The sequence below is a fragment of the Girardinichthys multiradiatus genome, chromosome 2 (assembly GCF_021462225.1).
Source record: "Girardinichthys multiradiatus isolate DD_20200921_A chromosome 2, DD_fGirMul_XY1, whole genome shotgun sequence".
Taxonomy (NCBI): Eukaryota; Metazoa; Chordata; class Actinopteri; order Cyprinodontiformes; family Goodeidae; genus Girardinichthys; species Girardinichthys multiradiatus.
This window is the reverse complement of record NC_061795.1, coordinates 23,917,216-23,939,651: the sequence shown is the minus strand read 5'-3', so window position 1 is coordinate 23,939,651 and position 22,436 is coordinate 23,917,216. Positions and strand designations below refer to the sequence as shown.

The 22,436-nt window shown below is 37.7% G+C and overlaps 1 protein-coding gene across 1 annotated transcript in view; it reads right to left on the bottom strand.

Moving 5' to 3' along the window:
- LOC124883397 (mucin-2-like) overlaps positions 1–22,051 on the bottom strand; it is a 30,109-nt gene extending 8,058 nt beyond the window's left edge. The window contains 26 exon segments of the mRNA XM_047390529.1: positions 151–398; positions 795–969; positions 4,914–6,064; positions 6,164–6,434; positions 6,522–6,958; positions 8,868–8,984; positions 9,432–9,588; positions 9,675–9,914; positions 10,230–10,409; positions 12,495–12,549; positions 13,985–14,240; positions 15,016–15,139; positions 15,263–15,357; positions 15,492–15,656; positions 17,454–17,591; positions 17,684–17,753; positions 17,843–17,950; positions 18,042–18,192; positions 19,769–19,883; positions 19,967–20,092; positions 20,358–20,574; positions 20,670–20,803; positions 20,888–20,978; positions 21,304–21,421; positions 21,532–21,787; positions 21,988–22,051. Coding sequence (XP_047246485.1) covers positions 151–398; positions 795–969; positions 4,914–6,064; positions 6,164–6,434; positions 6,522–6,958; positions 8,868–8,984; positions 9,432–9,588; positions 9,675–9,914; positions 10,230–10,409; positions 12,495–12,549; positions 13,985–14,240; positions 15,016–15,139; positions 15,263–15,357; positions 15,492–15,656; positions 17,454–17,591; positions 17,684–17,753; positions 17,843–17,950; positions 18,042–18,192; positions 19,769–19,883; positions 19,967–20,092; positions 20,358–20,574; positions 20,670–20,803; positions 20,888–20,978; positions 21,304–21,421; positions 21,532–21,787; positions 21,988–22,051 — 5,259 coding nt within the window.
- Positions 22,052–22,436: the final 385 nt, after the last annotated feature.

The following is a 22,436-nucleotide window of genomic DNA, read 5'->3' as shown; positions in this document are numbered from 1 at the left end:
AAAACCTAAACCTGCAGCCATGGAAGTGATTGGAACACCAGAATTCATTGAATTGATGGCATGAACCAATACTTTTATATGTCTGTATGTGTGTGTGTGTGTGTGTGTGTGTGTGTGTGTGTGTGTGTGTGTGTGTGTGGTGTGTGTTACCTTCAAGGCTGGTCGACCATTGACATTAAAATTGATCAGTTTGATACTTTGTGCTCCATAGTTTACAATTAAAGATTGAGGACAGGAAACATTTTCGGTAGAATCACAATGGACATTGTCAATATAAATCTCCAAGCCATGTGTTGGTACAATTTCTCTCATCAAATAATAGGAACAGTTCCCTTGGTAACTGTAGTATAGCCCATCAAATGTAATGTAATGAGGATCTCCCCAGCCTTCGCACTCACCTGGAGTGATAAAAAAAGAAAATGTTTATTCAGTTCAAAACAAAAACTTTTATCCACTGATCACCCATGTAATTATGACCACTGCACATTTTTAAGGAGGCTTCTCATTTGAAAAAATCTTATCTATGGTTTTCATGAAGTGTCTAGAAATGGTACATTGGCAATAAGTTATTTGAGCTGTAGGGAAGAAACCCGTTTTGAAATTAATCCAGGATGTTTTTATAGAGCCTACTGCTTTGATGCCTAATTGCTACTGTTGGTACAATTAATCTACATTATGATGAGTTTGTTTTGTAATATAATGACTTCACTTTGAATTATATGATGCAGACATGGCTTTGTACTCAAATAGCAAGCATTTTTACATTTGTAACAGATTTTAACCAGATAACTTACAGTCACATTCATAATGTTGGCAGCAATGATATTCATCATATACAAGAATAGGGGTTTTCCCATTGGCACAAGTTATGTTCTTCATGGGTGGACATTCATAGGGCACTATTTCAAGAGTATTGTTTCCAATGCATTTGGCCATGGTGCAGTTGCAAAAATAAAAGGTGTCGTTTTGCTGTAATAAAGTAAAACAGGGTTATCAGTAGTAGGGTACGTATAGAGATGTATTAACTGAACTTTAAACATGCAGCAAAATAATAGTCGGAAGGACATTAATAATTACAAAATTGTGCTGGTCAACAATAAAATGTTTGATTTAGGGGTTTTTAAGCTGTACAACAGACCACTTTATTCCATCCAGGACAAGTTGTGGAAGGTGGAGTTGTTGTTTCAGTTGTAGATTCACTTGAGGGTGTTGTGGATTCTACAGTTGTAGTTGGTGACATAGTTGTAGATTCAGTTAATGTGGTGGTTGTAACTGTGGTTGTAGTAAAAGGTGTTTCAGTTGTAGATTTAATTGAGGGTGTTGTGGATTCTATGGTTGTAGTTGGTGATGTAGTTCTAGATTCAGATGATGTGGTGGTTGTAGTTGTGGCTGTAGTAGTAGGTGTTCCAGTTATAGATTTAGTTGAGGGTGTCATGGATTCTGTGGTTATAGTTGCGGATGTGGTTGTAGACTCAGTTGATGTGGTACTGGTCGTAGTTGTGGTTGTTGTAGTTATTGGGGTCGTAGTTGGTATTTCAGTTGTAATGGTAGATTCTGTTGCTGTTGTTGTTGATTCTGTAGTTGTAGTTGCTGTGGTCATTGTAGTGGTTGTAGTAGTAAATGTTTCAGTTGTAGATATACGTGAGGGTGTTGTGGATTCTACAGTTGTAGTTGGTGACATAGTTGTAGATTCAGGTGATGTGATGGTGGTAGTAGATGTTGTGGTTGTAGTGGTTGTAGTAGTAGGTGTTTCAGTTGTAGACTTAGTTGAGGGTGTTGTGGATTCCATGGTTGTAGTTGGTGATGTAGTTGTAGATTCAGTTGATGTAGTGGTTGTAGTTGTGGCCGCAGTTGTAGGTGTTTCAGTTATAGATTTACTTGAGGATGTTGTGGATTCTGTGGTTATAGTTGGTGATGTAGTTGTAGACTCAGTTGATGTGGTACTGGTCATAGTTGTGGTTGTTGTAGTTGTTGGGGTCATAGTTGGTATTTCAGTTGTATTGGTAGATTTTGTTGCTGTTGTTGTTGATTCTGTAGTTGTAGTTGCTGTGGTCATTGTAGTGGTTGTAGTAGTAGTAGTAGGTGTTTCAGTTGTAGATATACGTGAGGGTGTTGTGGATTCTACAGTGTTAGTTGGTGACATAGTTGTAGATTCAGGTGATGTGATGGTGGTAGTAGATGTTGTGGTTGTAGAGGTGGTAGTAGTAGGTGTTTCAGTTGTAGACTTAGTTGAGGGTGTGGTGGATTCCATGGTTGTAGTTGTTGATGTAGTTGTAGATGCAGTTGATGGGGTGGTTGTAGATGTGGCTGCAGTAGTAGGTGTTTCAGTTGTAGATTTACTTGAGGATGTTGTGGATTCTGTGGTTATGGATGGTGATGTAGTTGTAGACTCAGTTGATGTGGTACTGGTCGTAGTTGTGGTTGTTGTAGTTGTTGGGGTCGTAGTTGGTATTTCAGTTGTAATGGTAGATTTTGTTGCTGTTGTTGATTCTGTAGTTGTAGTTACTGTGGTCATTGTAGTTGTAGTAGTAGGTGTTTCAGTTGTAGATATACGTGAGGGTGTTGTGGATTCTACAGTTGTAGTTGGTGACATAGTTGTAGATTCAGGTGATGTGATGGTGATAGTAGATGTTGTGGTTGTAGTGGTTGTAGTAGTAGGTGTTTCTGTTGTAGACTTAGTTGAGGGTGTTGTGGATTCCATGGTTGTAGTTGGGGATGTAGTTGTAGATTCAGTTGATGTGGTGGTTGTAGTTGTGGCTGCAGTAGTAGGTGTTTCAGTTGTAGATTTACTTGAGGATGTTGTGGATTCTGTGGTTATAGTTGGTGATGTAGTTTTAGACTCAGTTGTTGTCGTACTAGTCAAAGTTGTGGTCGTTGTAGTTATTGGGGTCGTAGTTGGTATTTCAGTTGTAATGGTAGATTCTGTTGCTGTTGTTGATTCTGTAGTTGTAGTTACTGTGGTCATTGTAGTGGTTGTAGTAGTAGGTGTTTCCGTTGTAGATATACGTGAGGGTGTTGTGGTAGTTGGTGACATAGTTGTAGATTCAGGTGACGTGATGGTGATAGTAGATGTTGGGGTTGTAGTGGTTGTAGTAGTAGGTGTTTCAGTTGTAGACTTAGTTGAGGGTGTGGTGGATTCCATGGTTGTAGTTGGTGATGTAGTTGTAGATTCAGTTGATGTGGTGTTTGTAGTTGTGGCTGCAGTAGTAGGTGTTTCAGTTGTAGATTTACTTGAGGATGTTGTGGATTCTGTGGTTATGGATGGTGATGTAGTTGTAGACTCAGTTGATGTGGTACTGGTCGTAGTTGTGGTTGTTGTAGTTGTTGGGGTCGTAGTTGGTATTTCAGTTGTAATGGTAAATTCTGTTGCTGTTGTTGATTCTGTAGTTGTAGTTACTGTGGTCATTATAGTTGTTGTAGTAGTAGGTGTTTCAGTTGTAGATATACGTGAGGGTGTTGTGGATTCTACAGTTGTAGTTGGTGACATAGTTGTAGATTCAGGTGATGTGATGGTGATAGTAGATGTTGTGGTTGTAGTGGTTGTAGTAGTAGGTGTTTCAGTTGTAGACTTACAACAACCACAACAACTTCAACTTAGTTGAAGTTGTTGTGGATTCTACGGTTGTAGTTGGTGATGTAGTTGTAGATTCAGTTGATGTGGTGGTTGTAGTTGTGGCTGCAGTAGTAGGTGTTTCAGTTGTAGATTTACTTGAGGGTGTTGTGGATTCTATGGTTGTAGTTGATGATGTAATTGTAGATTCAGTTGATGTGATGGTTGTAGTTGTGGTTGCAGTACTAGGTGTTTTAGTTGTAGATTTAGATGAGGGTGTTGTGGATTCTGTGCTTATGGTTGCTGCTGTAGTTGTGGACTCAGTTGATGTGGTACTGGTCATAGTGGTGGTCATTGTATTTGGGGTCGTAGTTGATGTTTCAGTTGTAGTGGTAGATTCTGTTGCTGTTGATGATTCTGTACTTGCAGTTGTTGTGGGCGTTGTGGTCACAGTGGTTGTAGTAGTAGGTGTTTCAGTTGTAGATTTACTTGAAGGTGTTGTGGATTCTATGGTTGTAGTTGTTGATGTAATTGTAGATTCAGTTGTTGTCGTACTAGTCAAAGTTGTGGTTGTAGTTATTGGGGTCGTAGTTGGTGTTTCAGTTGTAGATATACTTGAGGGTGTTGTGGATTCTACAGTTGTAGTTGGTGACATAGTTGTAGATTCAGGTGATGTGATGGTGGTAGTAGATGTTGGGGTTTTAGCGGTTGTAGTAGTAGATGTTTCAGTTGTAGTTTTAAATGAGGATGCTGTGGATTGTATGGTTATAGTTGGTGGGGTAGTTGTAGACTCAGTTGATTTTGTGGTTGTAGTGATTGTTGTAGTGGTTGTAATAGTAGGTGTTTCAGTTGTAGATTTTGTCGAGGGGGTTATGGATTCAGTAGTTGTAGTTGGTGATGTAGTTGTAATTCCAGTTGATGTGGTAGTGATCATAGTTGTTGTCATTGTAGTTGCTGGCATCGTAGTTGGTGTTTCAGTTGTAGTGGTAGCTTCTGTTGCTGTTGTTGATTCCGTAGTTGAAGTTGTTGTGGTCGTGGTTGTTGTAGTGGTCGTAGTAGTAGGTGTTTCAGTTGTAGATTTAGTAGAAGGTGTTGTGGATTCCATGGTTGTAGTTGGTGATGTAGTTGTAGATTCAGTTGATGTAGTGGTTGTAGTTGTGGCCGCAGTTGTAGGTGTTTCAGTTATAGATTTACTTGAGGATGTTGTGGATTCTGTGGTTATAGTTGGTGATGTAGTTGTAGACTCAGTTGATGTGGTACTGGTCATAGTTGTGGTTGTTGTAGTTGTTGGGGTCATAGTTGGTATTTCAGTTGTATTGGTAGATTTTGTTGCTGTTGTTGTTGATTCTGTAGTTGTAGTTGCTGTGGTCATTGTAGTGGTTGTAGTAGTAGTAGTAGGTGTTTCAGTTGTAGATATACGTGAGGGTGTTGTGGATTCTACAGTGTTAGTTGGTGACATAGTTGTAGATTCAGGTGATGTGATGGTGGTAGTAGATGTTGTGGTTGTAGAGGTGGTAGTAGTAGGTGTTTCAGTTGTAGACTTAGTTGAGGGTGTGGTGGATTCCATGGTTGTAGTTGTTGATGTAGTTGTAGATGCAGTTGATGGGGTGGTTGTAGATGTGGCTGCAGTAGTAGGTGTTTCAGTTGTAGATTTACTTGAGGATGTTGTGGATTCTGTGGTTATGGATGGTGATGTAGTTGTAGACTCAGTTGATGTGGTACTGGTCGTAGTTGTGGTTGTTGTAGTTGTTGGGGTCGTAGTTGGTATTTCAGTTGTAATGGTAGATTTTGTTGCTGTTGTTGATTCTGTAGTTGTAGTTACTGTGGTCATTGTAGTTGTAGTAGTAGGTGTTTCAGTTGTAGATATACGTGAGGGTGTTGTGGATTCTACAGTTGTAGTTGGTGACATAGTTGTAGATTCAGGTGATGTGATGGTGATAGTAGATGTTGTGGTTGTAGTGGTTGTAGTAGTAGGTGTTTCTGTTGTAGACTTAGTTGAGGGTGTTGTGGATTCCATGGTTGTAGTTGGGGATGTAGTTGTAGATTCAGTTGATGTGGTGGTTGTAGTTGTGGCTGCAGTAGTAGGTGTTTCAGTTGTAGATTTACTTGAGGATGTTGTGGATTCTGTGGTTATAGTTGGTGATGTAGTTTTAGACTCAGTTGTTGTCGTACTAGTCAAAGTTGTGGTCGTTGTAGTTATTGGGGTCGTAGTTGGTATTTCAGTTGTAATGGTAGATTCTGTTGCTGTTGTTGATTCTGTAGTTGTAGTTACTGTGGTCATTGTAGTGGTTGTAGTAGTAGGTGTTTCCGTTGTAGATATACGTGAGGGTGTTGTGGTATTTGGTGACATAGTTGTAGATTCAGGTGACGTGATGGTGATAGTAGATGTTGGGGTTGTAGTGGTTGTAGTAGTAGGTGTTTCAGTTGTAGACTTAGTTGAGGGTGTGGTGGATTCCATGGTTGTAGTTGGTGATGTAGTTGTAGATTCAGTTGATGTGGTGTTTGTAGTTGTGGCTGCAGTAGTAGGTGTTTCAGTTGTAGATTTACTTGAGGATGTTGTGGATTCTGTGGTTATGGATGGTGATGTAGTTGTAGACTCAGTTGATGTGGTACTGGTCGTAGTTGTGGTTGTTGTAGTTGTTGGGGTCGTAGTTGGTATTTCAGTTGTAATGGTAAATTCTGTTGCTGTTGTTGATTCTGTAGTTGTAGTTACTGTGGTCATTATAGTTGTTGTAGTAGTAGGTGTTTCAGTTGTAGATATACGTGAGGGTGTTGTGGATTCTACAGTTGTAGTTGGTGACATAGTTGTAGATTCAGGTGATGTGATGGTGATAGTAGATGTTGTGGTTGTAGTGGTTGTAGTAGTAGGTGTTTCTGTTGTAGACTTAGTTGAGGGTGTTGTGGATTCCATGGTTGTAGTTGGGGATGTAGTTGTAGATTCAGTTGATGTGGTGGTTGTAGTTGTGGCTGCAGTAGTAGGTGTTTCAGTTGTAGATTTACTTGAGGATGTTGTGGATTCTGTGGTTATAGTTGGTGATGTAGTTTTAGACTCAGTTGTTGTTGTACTAGTCAAAGTTGTGGTCGTTGTAGTTATTGGGGTCGTAGTTGGTATTTCAGTTGTAATGGTAGATTCTGTTGCTGTTGTTGATTCTGTAGTTGTAGTTACTGTGGTCATTGTAGTGGTTGTAGTAGTAGGTGTTTCCGTTGTAGATATACGTGAGGGTGTTGTGGTAGTTGGTGACATAGTTGTAGATTCAGGTGATGTGATGGTGATAGTAGATGTTGGGGTTGTAGTGGTTGTAGTAGTAGATGTTTCAGTTGTAGACTTAGTTGAGGGTGTGGTGGATTCCATGGTTGTAGTTGGTGATGTAGTTGTAGATTCAGTTGATGTGGTGTTTGTAGTTGTGGCTGCAGTAGTAGGTGTTTCAGTTGTAGATTTACTTGAGGATGTTGTGGATTCTGTGGTTATGGATGGTGATGTAGTTGTAGACTCAGTTGATGTGGTACTGGTCGTAGTTGTGGTTGTTGTAGTTGTTGGGGTCGTAGTTGGTATTTCAGTTGTAATGGTAAATTCTGTTGCTGTTGTTGATTCTGTAGTTGTAGTTACTGTGGTCATTATAGTTGTTGTAGTAGTAGGTGTTTCAGTTGTAGATATACGTGAGGGTGTTGTGGATTCTACAGTTGTAGTTGGTGACATAGTTGTAGATTCAGGTGATGTGATGGTGATAGTAGATGTTGTGGTTGTAGTGGTTGTAGTAGTAGGTGTTTCAGTTGTAGACTTACAACAACCACAACAACTTCAACTAAGTTGAAGTTGTTGTGGATTCTACGGTTGTAGTTGGTGATGTAGTTGTAGATTCAGTTAATATGGTGGTTGTAGTTGTGGTTGCAGTAGTAGGTGTTTCAGTTGTATATTTACTTGAGGGTGTTGTGGATTCTATGGTTGTAGTTGATGATGTAATTGTAGATTCAGTTGATGTGATGGTTGTAGTTGTGGTTGCAGTACTAGGTGTTTTAGTTGTAGATTTAGATGAGGGTGTTGTGGATTCTGTGCTTATGGTTGCTGCTGTAGTTGTGGACTCAGTTGATGTGGTACTGGTCATAGTGGTGGTCATTGTATTTGGGGTCGTAGTTGATGTTTCAGTTGTAGTGGTAGATTCTGTTGCTGTTGATGATTCTGTACTTGCAGTTGTTGTGGGCGTTGTGGTCACAGTGGTTGTAGTAGTAGGTGTTTCAGTTGTAGATTTACTTGAAGGTGTTGTGGATTCTATGGTTGTAGTTGTTGATGTAATTGTAGATTCAGTTGTTGTCGTACTAGTCAAAGTTGTGGTTGTAGTTATTGGGGTCGTAGTTGGTGTTTCAGTTGTAGATATACTTGAGGGTGTTGTGGATTCTACAGTTGTAGTTGGTGACATAGTTGTAGATTCAGGTGATGTGATGGTGGTAGTAGATGTTGGGGTTTTAGCGGTTGTAGTAGTAGATGTTTCAGTTGTAGTTTTAAATGAGGATGCTGTGGATTGTATGGTTATAGTTGGTGGGGTAGTTGTAGACTCAGTTGATTTTGTGGTTGTAGTGATTGTTGTAGTGGTTGTAATAGTAGGTGTTTCAGTTGTAGATTTTGTCGAGGGGGTTATGGATTCAGTAGTTGTAGTTGGTGATGTAGTTGTAATTCCAGTTGATGTGGTAGTGATCATAGTTGTTGTCATTGTAGTTGCTGGCATCGTAGTTGGTGTTTCAGTTGTAGTGGTAGCTTCTGTTGCTGTTGTTGATTCCGTAGTTGAAGTTGTTGTGGTCGTGGTTGTTGTAGTGGTCGTAGTAGTAGGTGTTTCAGTTGTAGATTTAGTAGAAGGTGTTGTGGATTCTTTGGTTGTAGTTGGTGATGTAGTTGTAGACTCAATTAATGTGGTAGTGGTCGTTGTAGTTGTTGGTATTTTAGTTGTAGTGGTAGGTACTGTTGTTTTTGATTCTGTGGTGGTAGTTGGGGATGCTGTAGTTGTAGATTCAGCTGATGTTGAAGTAGGTTTAGTTGGTGTTGGTGATTCAGATGATGTTGTTGTAAATATTGTGGTTGTGCTACCTTCTTGCGCACAGCCTAGCACACATTTCTTTTTATTTTCATCAAATACTCCAGCATATATTGGACATTCAGGGTAACAACCTGTAAAATTTCAGCATAAACATCGTAAATACTTTTGATGGTAAAATAGTTTTAGGTAAAATATAATCTTTTCCTCATAAGGTTAGCCAAAGAGGTACCTAGAATTAATTACATTTTTATAATGTTTGTGATTCTTAAAGGTTTTTATTCCCAACTTACCTTCAAGATTTGGAACGTGTAAGAAATAGTTTGAACAAGTCTGGTATGTGGTTGGAGTGCAAGGACTGTAATGCCATAAACAATCATGTTGTTCATTGTAGTAATCACAAAAGACGGCTAAAAATAAAGGAACAAAATGTCAACTTGAAAAAATATTTTCTTTCGAATGACACTATTATCTCATAAAAGCATTGGTGTTTGCTATTCTTACACATGTTTTGGAGGAAAAAAAATAAATTTATTTTTTTATTTATTTTTAGTACTTGGTTTTTGACTCATTTGTTGATAAAAATTAAAATAACTTTTGTAGTAACAATTCTTCTTTAAAAATATGACTACACTGAAGTCATTTATCCAGTAACAACTTACACATAATTTTGTTTCAACAAACCTTGTTTCAATCAAACTTTAATTTCGGTTTATTAATAACAATAATAACAATAACAATGTCTATCTTTAACACTATTACCTGGCTTTTAAAATTTAACTTTTTTATTAGCTACCTGAGTCAAAAAAATGTCTAATCACACGTGACTTTAATTAAGAAGAAAATAGTTCTCTTACGACAGATTTCTGGAGTTCTCCATGAAATGCAAACACCAGCTTTGTTACAAGCTTGGGCATAAGCGGCAACAGCTGAACAGAAACATTCACAGTCCCCTCCAGTGTCGCAGGCACATGAGTCTTTCACACAGTTTTCATAGAACGGACGGGGCTCTACCTGTTCAGGCATTCAAAAATAATATATTTTTAAGTCTATAATACTTTCAATTTACATTTTCATTGCATAAATGACCATTGCACTACCTTGGAGTGGCATTCTTGAAATTTGTCTCCATTTATGATGTTGCACTTCATTTTAGCCCAGTGGTCTCGATGAGGCGCTTCTTCACAAGCGTCAACAAGCTTTTTCACATCTGAGCAAGAGCTGTCACCTTTTCAGCTGTTTGCAAATTCTAATTGGTTGCTCACTACCAACCCACTTCGGGTGGTGAAGTCATTCTGTCCGTTACCATCAAAATTTCCACACAGGCCACATGCTTCACCCTGCGCAAACATAAACAAGTCAGTCATTGGCGCATCTTGTATCATTTAAAAAAGCATATTATTTTACTGAGTTTATTTCTATCTTGCATTTTCAGTCAATGTTTGATACAGACATATAATCAATTCTCCATTAAAGTGGAACTAATATCAATAAACTGGTAATCTGATCAAGATGGGCCAAAGTTACGGTCAGTTAAAAAAGAAAATGTCCACTTCTTTCTACAGTTTAACATCAGCCTCAACCAGGCCATGTTTGATCTGATATTCATGGCTGCAGGTCTTGGCTATGCCCAGTAAACAATTGCTGTGACTCACCTTGTAATGTGATTCCAGTTGGATGACAAAATATGTTTTGCGATCCCAAATCACTGTTAGACCAATGTCAGAAACCAGCACAATATAGAATCCACGATCTGTTATATCATATGATATTTGAGTGCCATTTTCCAAAACTTCCTTTTTACTTTTACCATCTGTGAGGATGATCACATTTCTCTGAAATTGAAAGATTTCACTCTTTGTTAAACATGAACCCCAATTATTACATTACATTTAGTGCTAATTGAGTGCTGTCCTTAATACCTAATTTTACTTGAATGATTTGTTAAATCTAGAGATCGCATTTCATGTGGTTGTATTTTGCCTTACCCCTAGCTGAATTCTGACAGTCTTCGAACATGTTGTGCCTGTGGATCCACATGGCTCATCTTCTGTGATGACTTCTATGTTTTGCTCCACAGTTTTATTAGAACATTTGTTCTGAACAAAGAAAGGTTATTTACTGTTTGCATTAGTATTGAAAACAATAGATGCTGATAGAAATTATACTTCAATAAAACTCTACAAACAAAAATTCATTGCTCCTAAAAAGGACACATTGTCACACTGTCCTATTATTATGGCTGCCAAGCTTTGAAGACAAATGCATCCTTTTGGAAAGCATAAATATTTAATTGGAGCAGAAAATGTAATTTAACCTTACTGTTTCCATGGAAAAGAATAACTACGCTTTGTGCATTCCCAGTATTTAACCTTTGGGAAAAAAATCCAACATACTCACACCTTCAGTCTCAAAACATACCTATTATGTTTGTTAATGTGCACAAAGTAGTCAGCCATTTTTTACTAAAAAAGGTCCAGAATAATTATCTGATCAATATTCCCTGTATCCTACCAAGTACTTTCCTGACAGATGTAAATTTTGAAAAGGGATTGAGATCCCTACTTATTGCACTCCCACTAACTACGAGGAGCCAGTGGGAGTGCAGCACATATACAGTGAAAGGCAAAAAATATTCTTTGTCATATTTATTATACATTACAACCACAAACTTCAACATATTTGAATTTTGTCTGATTGACCAGCACAGACAAACAAGCACATAAATGTGAAGTAACAGTAAAAGGATCCATGGATGGATTTATTTTTTGTTTTATTTTTCTAATAAAAATCTGAATGTGTGTTCTTTGCACAATGGAAGTACTCCTGGATCAGTGCTTCTGTGTTATTTTTGTGTCTCTGCTTTGTTCTCTCAAACCCCCAGTCAGTCATGGCAGATGGCCACTCACACTGACCCTGGTCCTGCTGGAGTTTTCCTTTCCACTGTCGCTACATGCATGCTCAGTATGAGGTATTGCTGCAAAGTGAATGCATTTGACTGTCCACTGTCGCTACATGCTCATCCAGGAGGAGTAAATGCTGCAAGTCAGTGACACAATGCAATCTCTTGGTTTTCCTTAGAAAGCCTTTTAACCAATTTGAATACTAAACTGAATTTGACTGCACTGTTTGATAATTAGGATCAGTTGGATTGCATGTGTCTGCGATGGACTGGCGACCTGGTGTACCCCACCTCTCGCCCATAGACTGCTGGAGATAGGCACCAGCTTCCCCGCGACCCAATATGGAAGAAGCGGTACAAAATGACTGACTGACTGATGTATTTAGCCCCCTTTACTTACATAGCCCTGAAAGAAAATACAAATAATTAAATAAATCCATGATGTGTGTAGTTGTGATGCGACAAAAATGTGTAAAAGCCTAGGGGTATGAATACTTTTGCAAATCACTGTAGCTGTACATTCAAATACCTAATGTGTTTTGGTTAACTTATTTCTTTGTGGCAATATTCCCATTACTTATTTAGTGAAGAATCACATTTCCATTCCAATAATTAAATCTCAGCTGGGGACAAATAATGTTAAAAGTGTTTCTGCATAAACGTACCTTGAAAGCAACATAGGAACAGTGTCCTTGAAACTCATACATTCGCATATCAAACGTTTTGTGATGTCCACTTCCATAAATAATGCAGCTCTGTGAACAATTGTTTTTTGTGCATATCCAGTTTCCACCTTCGCAAATGCTAAATTCATCACAAATGGATGGAGTAAAATAAAATTACTAAATGCATCACATTAAAACCTAAAATAAAAATGTTATTTATTTATAATAATGCAGCACAAGTAGTATATAAATTACCAGAGGTTGCAGTCTTGATAAACTGTCTTTAGGCTTATAGAATTGACCATTGTGCTGGCATGAACATTCACTTTCATTTTTCACGCAAGAGCCTTGACCATCATCAAGCTGGCCTGAAGGGCACATGCAGCCAGGTACACATTCTGATGCATCCTGGGAGGATAAAAAATATTAAGTAATAATAAGGTATACAGAATTAGTTATTGACATTTTTTGCAGTAGACATTGATTTGTTGGGTGACCCTATTAGAGCTACATTACTTTCTCAAGAGCTCTAAAATACATCTGTGAAAGACAACAGTGCAGAATCACACGCTACAAAAGGTCTATTTTATTACTATGACTCTTAGCAGTATGCACCTTTTGTTTAGTCAGTTTGAAGATCCTTGGACACCTAATAAAGAACCATCTGCATATAAGCAGATGCATGCTGACTAACAATTTCAAAGAGAAAACCTTAGACAGAAGCGTTTAAATCTTAGAAAGTAAAAGGCAAATGAGCAATAAATGAAGGAATAAGAGAGAAACCTAATGATACAAATACATGATTAAATAATTGTATTTTATGATAATGTTATCGTCTTTTTGTTACATATGTTGTTAATTGTTTTGTTATTTCATTAGAATTAATAGCTAAAATGGTAGAACACAATCATGTACACGCAGACTTAACAAAAGTAGTAGTAGGATTTGTATTCCCTATAAGTCAATCCGGACAGAAAATTTTAACATTGCAGTTTCATCTCAAGCTTTTTAAATTCTTGGTAAACCTCTTCTGCTGGAGGAAGATGTCCTGAGCTTTTCACCATCCATTAAAAGACGATGTTGGACTTTGTGGATGTTTTTCTGTTAGCCAGAATCACAAAGGCAAGACTTATCTATACCACAAGTACTTTATATATCAGTAAAACATGTGCAAGCTCTGGGGTATAGAGGCTTTTGGCTGGACAATTAAGCAGCTGAGACTATCCATTAAGCCTCCAAAATTGCTTTCAAAGTAGAGAACAGCAGAAAATAACCTTGTGTAGGTCTTCCATAAGTGTGTATCTCATGTATATCTCATAAAAAGAAATCATTGCTTTATTTTAAAACAATCAGTCGCCTCTGCTCAGGTGTACTTAGTGTTTACAGGATATTAGTTTGTTTTTTGTAAGCGGTGGGCAGAGAAAAAGTTCACACAGTGTTAAAAATAAAAACATATCCGGCGCGCTGATCCTTATCAAAGCTTAACAAGACAAAAACTCACACAAATATTATCTTGCAGATTCAGACATCTTCGGGCGCATTGCGGTCCAGGTTTTCCGGCACTTGTAGTGGAGCAGTTGAAGTACACTTTTGGAGGAAGACATTCTGTACAAAAAAGAGGTACTTGTTCAATGTTCATAAGACTACACAAGTATCAGAGTTATGGGAAAGTAATGAAGCGCTGATTTACCTATGAAGTCATTTCTCCAGGAATGGCAGTGAAGCTTTCCATTGGTACACACACTTGGAAAACAGCAAAGGTATACGATGAAACAAAAATGCCCCTCAGGCTGCATCTATGCTAAATAAAACATTGGTGACCGTATTGTTTATTCTGACTCACCAGTGCTCAGAATTGATATTGACAGACTTTCCTGCCTCAATGTAATCTTCATTATGGGAACAGGAACATTCTTCTTTGGGTACACAAGTGTCTTTTTCATTCAGATAGAGACCCTCAGGGCAGAAACAGCCAACCACAGGCAAGAAGTGTGAAGTGCAGCTCTGCTGCTTCGAGCTCAGTGAACTACAGGTCAGCTGGCACCTCCGATGATTGTAAGTGAAGATCTGAGTTGATGGACAGTTCTTTGTGTGTTTCTCTATTGTGGATAATATGGGAATAGTTATGTGACTGTCTTATACCTTGCAAATAATGAAAAAAAATATATTTTGTTTGGATTTTTTGAAGTGAGGTTCTGTAAAGTTGTTATTGGTAAAACAGTACTTATCTGTAGATAAATGTCATATCACTGTAACATTACCTGTGTGCTTGTTGAAAATGACTAATTATATCCTCAGGGTGGTGGAAGACTAACAAGCTAACAAGACATACACTGTATTAAGCCATGTTCTCTGCCTATTTGGTTCAGCTGAGTGTGAGTCTGCTAGGATTATTTTAAAACTATGAGACCTAAAAAGCACAGGGAACATACCATCATCGATAATGCAGCGCATCTAGGGCGAAATCCAAAATTTCATTTATTTCTTTACGAAGCGAAAAGGGAAATGAAGAGTCACAACTGACCTGGTGGACTGATACAGCCGGTTGGCATAAAACAACATTGTTAATGTCCTCTAACATAGCATTATATTCCACTGATATTAACAGTTATTTTTAATTAATAGATTAATAGATTCAGCTTGAGCAGACGGTTTATGTTTGCCACCCTGTTAGCGTCCAACCACTTATAGAATGTATTTACTTTTTCAACATGTTCTCTGTAATATGACATTGTATTAGTGGTAAGATAACTGGTGCCAGTATTAACGTTACAGAATCTCACTTTGAAATATCAGGACCAGCCCTTTAACTTGCTGATTACACTTAAAAGGTCAACACTCATCTGGGCATCAAGAAAATAAGAAATATCTCACCACATTGATTTCCAAAATCTGTCACAAATTTTCCCTTCGCTGCACAAGCCCGACCATAAGAGGTCAAGACAGCACATAAGCAATCCTCGCTTTTCTCACAGTTGCAGGTGGAATAAAGGCAGCGCTGTAGAAAAATATGAACACTTCAAAAGAATACTTCGAAAGAATACTTCAAAATGAATGCTTCAAAAGACTTACACTCAAACCAAATTTCATTGAAAGTCTGAAAGTAAAGGTTTTGTTGTACCTTGTAGTAGCTGTCAGGATTCACCTCTGAATGGCAATTTGCAAATGTACCATTTGGATTTCTGAGCATTTCGCACCAGTCTTTGGCATATTTTTCTACAAATAAATAGCAAATTATTTTTACGCTTTTAATAACCTTAACTAAAACAAAAGCTTTAATGCTAAATATAATGCCTCCAGAACAAGAGCAGCCTACTGGACTTGGAAAAAAAGTCAAAATTTTTATTTACCAATATTTATACTGGCAGAACAGGGGTCAACGAGTCTTTCCTCACTGCCTAAACATGATGTGTTCGCCATCCAGGAGTTACTGAAAGTTACTGCAGTTCCCTCCACGATCCCCTGAGGAGTCTTCATGTCATCATTTAAGACCATGTTGAAGCTTCCACATAAACCTGAGGAACACGTTTAGAAAAACAACTGCTAATGCTCTGAACTACGCTAAACATAGCTAGCTGTTCACTTTTTTATTTTGTCAGGACATTGTTAGTTCTGTTCCAGCGCTTTGTGTCATGACTTTGTATAGCAGGACAAATTTCCAGAGATTTAATAAAAAGATCAATGAAAGTCAATTCAGGTCAAACCAGTTTTATCCTTTGACAAATATTGCAAAACAAATGTTATAAATCAAGTCATGTTCAATAAGTTGAAAAGTATTCAATTATTTCAGTAACTATTTATTAAATGAAACACATTATGTCGATTAATTACACACACTGATGTTTTCAACCTTTATTTATGTTAATTATGGTGATTTCCTGCTAACAGCTAATGCAAACAAGATATTTTAATACAGAAAATGTAGGCCTAACAAAAAGTATGTTTGATACTTGTAAATTTCAATAGTACTTTTAATCTGACAAACGAGCCTCGTCAGATCATGACTGTATGTGTCATATTTCGTTGTGGTTTTGTTTGGACCAAAGTGCAGACAGACGTTCGGGAGCAACATGGTGAGCTGAAGAGTCTTTCCTTTAATAATACTTAACAAGAACAACGTACATGGCTAAGCCAGACAGTGAAATGGACATGGAGCCAGGAAGCAAGCAGGGTAGCAAACAGGGTTGATAGAAGGGATGTAAACAGGAAGAACCAGCAAGGAACAATGAAAACCAGGAAGGTAAACAATGAGGGAAGTGGAGTAAGAAACCAATTAACCAGGAGATGAGCTAATCAGGGGAATGTGAGACAGCTGGTGACCAGGGATGCAGGAGAACTGAGGAAGAGTGACTTCTTAACACAGAAGAGCAGTGAGTAAAAGGAGGTAACCAAAACACATCCAAATGAACTGAAGCAAGTAAACAAGAAACTAACTTGAGAACATAAACAGGAGGCAAACCAGGGCTAAAAGGAAATGTAACTAGACACCTCTAACACTGGAACCCAGGACGCAACAAAACTGAACACAAGTAACAAAAACTAAGCAGAAGGAATGTAACAAACACGAATGAACAGAATAGCATCTGGCTTCGAAAAGAAAACAAAAACATAACACTGGCTAAGAAGAAGGCAATAAACAAAATACAAACACAAAAACCTAACACTGGCAGATCATGATACCATGTCTGACTTTTAAAATAAATTTCTAGTATCAGCTGTTGCAGTTCATCACCTTAGAAAAAAATCTGAAGTAAGGCAAAATGTTTGGTTATTTTTTAAACCTATGAAATTACTGTTTTGCATTTTTGTTGGAAAAAAAAACAGACTGGTAAACTTAACCTGATTTGACAGAATGCAGACTCAAAACTATATCTAAAAAAGGCGTGAGCATATTATACATTGTGTCCAGGTTACCCTTGTAAATACGTTTTACATCTCAATGTGTGTGTCCTGGTGAAATAAAGTAATAATAACAACACATTTGTCCTCAATGTTCCACTTCAGCGCTGAATTGTTTTAAAATATTTCTGATTGTTTTAAAGCTTTAAATGTCCTGGATCTGTCCAATGTTGGTGAGCTGCTTAATTATTACTTTTAGATAGAGTCCAAAGGATTTTATTTTATATGTGGCCCTACATGTTTCTTTTAAGCGTATTTGTTTGTTGTATTTAAGTTCTCAGGAACTGCATTTATGTTTTACATGTACTGTATGTTTTGTTTGTGGTTTCTCTTTATTTTTGAGTACGCTGATTATTCAGTTTATATGATACAGGGACTATAGCTAAAGTTGGCTCATCTTCGAGAGAACTCACCATGTGTCTGTTCTCTGTAACTGCTTTCCAGACTGATGTAGGCTTGCATGACAGGGACACGCTGGATCTGAATTTGCAGACCAAACTTCGTGTAGAGCAAGATATGAAAGGATGAAGCATGAACTATTCTGATGTTCCCTATGAATGAAAAAAATGTGATATTACACAAATAAAAGTTCAAACACTGAGAACAAGGTGCTTAAATCAATTGTTTTTCTCGTCAGACTCACCTGAGTAGTAGGGCAAACTGACTGTCTCCATATTCTGCTTAACTGCACCCTCAGATGTGAACATTAATACCTGGAAAAATACAGAATAAATTTGCAAAGACTGGCAAATAATACTGTGAACTTGCAATGTGAATCCAAAAATGTTAGCATTTTACTCACGTGGTCGTTATCTAGATGGATTTTAAGAGCCTTTAGACAAGTGTCGTACTTTTCTTGGGCACATGGTCCCAAATGGGCCCGGATGGTAAAGTTTGGACTTACTCCATCCTGAAATATGTAAAACGTTTGAGGACAGAGAAATCATCGTTTTTACTTTTATTTCTGCATTGTATTGCTTTATCTACAGTAAATTATATACCTTGCTTTCCACCTTGGCCAGGGTATAGAGACAGTTTCCATGAAATGTATAGGTTGCACCGTCAAAGGTTGTAAAATGTGAACCTTCTTCAACTGCACATGTAGCAGATGTTTCAAAACTCGCACATTTCCACCTCCCCTCTAAACATGTAATGAAAAATACAAATCTGTTTACAAGGCCTTGCAAAAGTATTCCAGCCCATTGAATTTGTACACATTTTGTCAAGTTACAACCACAAACATCAATGTATTTTAAGGGGACTGTATGTGATAGACCAACACAAAGAAACACATTATCATCAAGTAGAAATAAAAGAATCTAACATTTAAAAATGTTGTGCTAATAAAAATCAAAGCATGTGGCATTTCCCTAGCTTTGTAGTTTTCACAGAGGAAACACTTGAATTCATCCTGAACACAGCATTTCCCCTTTGAAGCATGATGGTGGTATATGCTTTGGCGATGCATTCCATCCCCAAAGCATGCGGGGATGCCTTTCTTTAGCATGGACAAAACTAATTTGTCAGAGTTATGTCCCCCTTTCCATTCAAGGTTCCAGCTCTGCACGGCTCCACTCCACTCAGTCTCTCTACTCGGTACGGTACCTGTTCTGTTTCCTCTGATTCACTGACAGCTGGAGATGTGGCTTGAAGCCTCGCCTCCAGCCGTCAGTGTAGTGCCGCTATTAGCGGTGTGACATTGTCACTTTAACCTGTGTGAAACAATAAATAAATAAATAATAATAAATAAATAAATACAAAACATATAAACTAAATACAAATGTTTGTATTATTGTATATTCAAGAATTTCCTATATATGTTTTTTTCATGTATAAAATGATCCACTGGGATAATAATCTGGACCCCAGCCAGCTGATTTAAGGTGGTGATTGAATACTGCACGCCCTCGCCTGTATGTAATTCAGAAAGCTTATGTGTCCCTTTTTTTTTTCTTTCAGTAAAGTTCTTTTCTTTTTGTAAATAGTAAAATTATATTTCCATTTGACCCGTTCCTACTATTGTGATCCTTAATATTATTTTAGTAGCTCTTGAGTTTTATGAAGTTTTCCCTGCACTACCTCTTGGAAAACCTTCTCATTTCTCCTCGTCTCATAGCCAGTCAGTGAACAGCAGTCTATTCACTTCACAAGTAGTACTTACTCAGACCCAATTGTGCCTGAGCAAGTTCTAAAAAAGCAGGTACCGGGCCGGAAAAAATGGTCATGAAAACGCTTGCAAAAAGGGCTGATGGGAGTGGAGCTGGTCTAAATAGAGCCAGTGGAAAATCGGCATTAATAGGACAATGGGTGAGGTAAAATTCAGTCGATCCTGAAAGAAACCCTGTTAGTGGATGCGATAGACTTGAGACTGGGTCAGAGGTTCACTTTTTAGCAGAACAACACTAAACAAAGGGGCCCAAATTTCAATCTCTTAAAATACGAAAGAACTAGAAATGTGTACCCGACTAAAAAAGGCTGACTACAAATGCATATTACACTTTCAGATTTTTTATTTGTAAATAATGTGGGAATGTATATGTGTTTTCTTCCAGTCCACAACAATGTTATTTTGCCTTGCTTTATTGTATGCAATATCAAAAAAATAAATTAAAGTTTATTGTTATAACATGAATAATAGTGGAAGAACGAAGGAGTTTTGTTGCGCTCTGTAACAACAAAGGATACACTTACTGTAACGAACACATTCTGTAAACATTTTGAAACATACCAGTTAGTTTTTTCATGTTGGTAGACCTCTCCGGAGTCATAGATTCTGTCGTGCTTGCACTGACATTCAGACCGAGGGATGCAGCCCCTCACTGAAATATCATCAAACACCGTTCCTACGGGGAAAATTTTTTTTTTAATTGGGTGAAGGTGAATTAATAACTACAGAAAACACATTTCTCATGTGAGGAGAACTAACCAGGAGGACAGAAGCAGCTCTCTATTTTGTGGTCCTCACACACTGATCTTGTGTAATGTTGTGTACAAGTATCCATGCAAGGAAAAGCACTTTCTTCATACATCATGTTGTAGGGACACTGTTTAGCTGTGAAAATAAATGGTGCGAAACTTAAACAATAAATAATATAGATGGTTATTTATGCGAGTTATTAAGGACATTGTCAAGCAGGAACTTTACCTGGATGTAATAAGTTCACATTTTCAGTAATTATGCATTAGCATCTTTTTGCGTTTTGCTTCAGTAACATTTTCCCCGTTCCCTTTATTCTGTGATTTATTAGGCAAGCTGTTAATTGTTTTGTTAACATTTTCACAAAAAGACAGAATAAAAATACGAACATGAAGCGTACCACAGAAATCAGGTCTCCTCCAGTTGGGAGGCTGTCCTCCTGCGTGAGAACACTGTTGAGAAAACTCAGACATTGTGCTGCAAGCACAGAAGTCATTGCTGCTGTTGTTGCAGGTACACATATCAATCACGCATGCCTGGATGTAATCTTCAGGGTTAATCAGGTTAGAGCATGAACTCCAGGACTCTGAGAGAAACATTTGTTCACAGGTCGTATGCTGTAGGAAGCAAGTTAAACGGAAATTGAAATCAAATGTTAGCATCTTGTTACATAACATTTTTACAGGAAAAACTGACTGAATGTTAAACGTACAAATGCTTTGCATGGATCTGTCCCATTCAGAGCCTCCTCTGACTCATAATCTTTCACAGGGGGGCCTTTACAGTTATCATTTGGTAGATTGACTCTGTGACGGTTTCCAAAGTCAATGGGGCTGATTTTAAAACCTAATGATGAAGTAAAACAATAAAGGTGAGGCAGATTTTAGTTTATTTTCCAATGCATTGCATACACCCAAGTGAACTACAAACCATTATCCATGAATTCATCATAGACAGGAACACCATTGAAGTCTCCACAGAGTCCACAAGTACGGTTCACATAGTTGTTTAAAACTTCCACCTGAAACACAAAGCAGAGATGATCATGTTTCATGTTTTGTCTAAAGAAAATGTCAAAGTCATTGTTTGACTTCAGTGTTATTTAACCAACAACCCTGTAGACAATGTATCTTGTTTTCAAAGAAACGTCCTCCATAATTATTTAAAATTACCTATTTATTTATCGTAGTTAAAACAGTCCATCATGTTGAATTTAGCTCTTGGTAGAGATTAGTTATTGTATCAAAATGTTTTTCATAAAAAGCTTGTCTTTAGTCTGATCTTTAACCATTAACTCTATAGTGATTTAATGAAGTTAAAATAGGACGGCGAATGAAGATGTTTACCATGACTGCATCTTCGCGGTTCCACATGACAGTGATGCCAACTTTGGAAGCTTGAAGCTTGATGTAAAATGAGCTTTCTTCCACCTTTACCCTTCCATTGTAGTGTGGCAAAGTGACCCTGATAACAAAAATCCAAGTTAAATAATTAAGAAGAAAAAGGCAAAATTAAAAAGCTTTAGATTTTTTTTTGCTAATTGTATCTTTGTTGTATGTGTAGGTTTTACTTACAGTTGGTTGTTTTCAGTGACCAGACTCTTGTTTAAGTAGAATGTATTTTCATCGATGGTGACCACCACATAATTTATTATAATATTTCCATCATTTTCCTCTCGTCTAATGTGAACTGAGAACTTCCTCACGGCTTCGCGGCAGTTCGTGACCAGGTTGTACTCACATGGGCCAGGAAATTGGTACACATCACCATCAAAGGTCTTGAAGTGATGTCTTCCCCAAGTGCTGCAAATGTTGTTGACATGGTTGCCAACTGGAAAACCACAATTAGATAAAATGTTTACCATCATGATTATGTCTTCATGTGCACACGTTCTTATTTTGAAAGCAATAATTATTTTTTGGCAAAAAGAGATTTAAGATCCTAACACGTGTTGGGCATTATTTAGAAACAACAGATTAATAATTTCAGAGACAGCCATGTAGTCAGGATCTAAAACAAGTCAGTCTTACCCAGTTTGGCCTGGATTTCAACTGCAACACTGAAGAAACACAACCACACCACACTCCACTTCATGGCTGCCACTGTGGGCTTTCTTTCCCAGAGCAGAAAATAGAGATGCTGAAGCAAAGGCCCTTTTATATCAAGATTGTTCATTGTTTTGATGACACCTTTTGATGACTATTGGTCAGATGCTAAGATGATAAATATTGTCAGTATGGTCCTCTGATCTTATCACAAAGGCTGCATTAATCAAACGTCAAGCTCCCTGTCACACATGTAGTCCCAGAATTATGTTGACACAATCTTCAGCAGAGTGCAGAAGCCAGGACTCATCCATGATTTTTTAATCTTTTTCTTCAATTTTTTTTTTTTGTAACAATTAATGGTCAAAATTTATTCTGGTATTCTTCTTAATTGAGTTGAGAGAAATATTATTTGTCAGATAGGCCACCCAAGT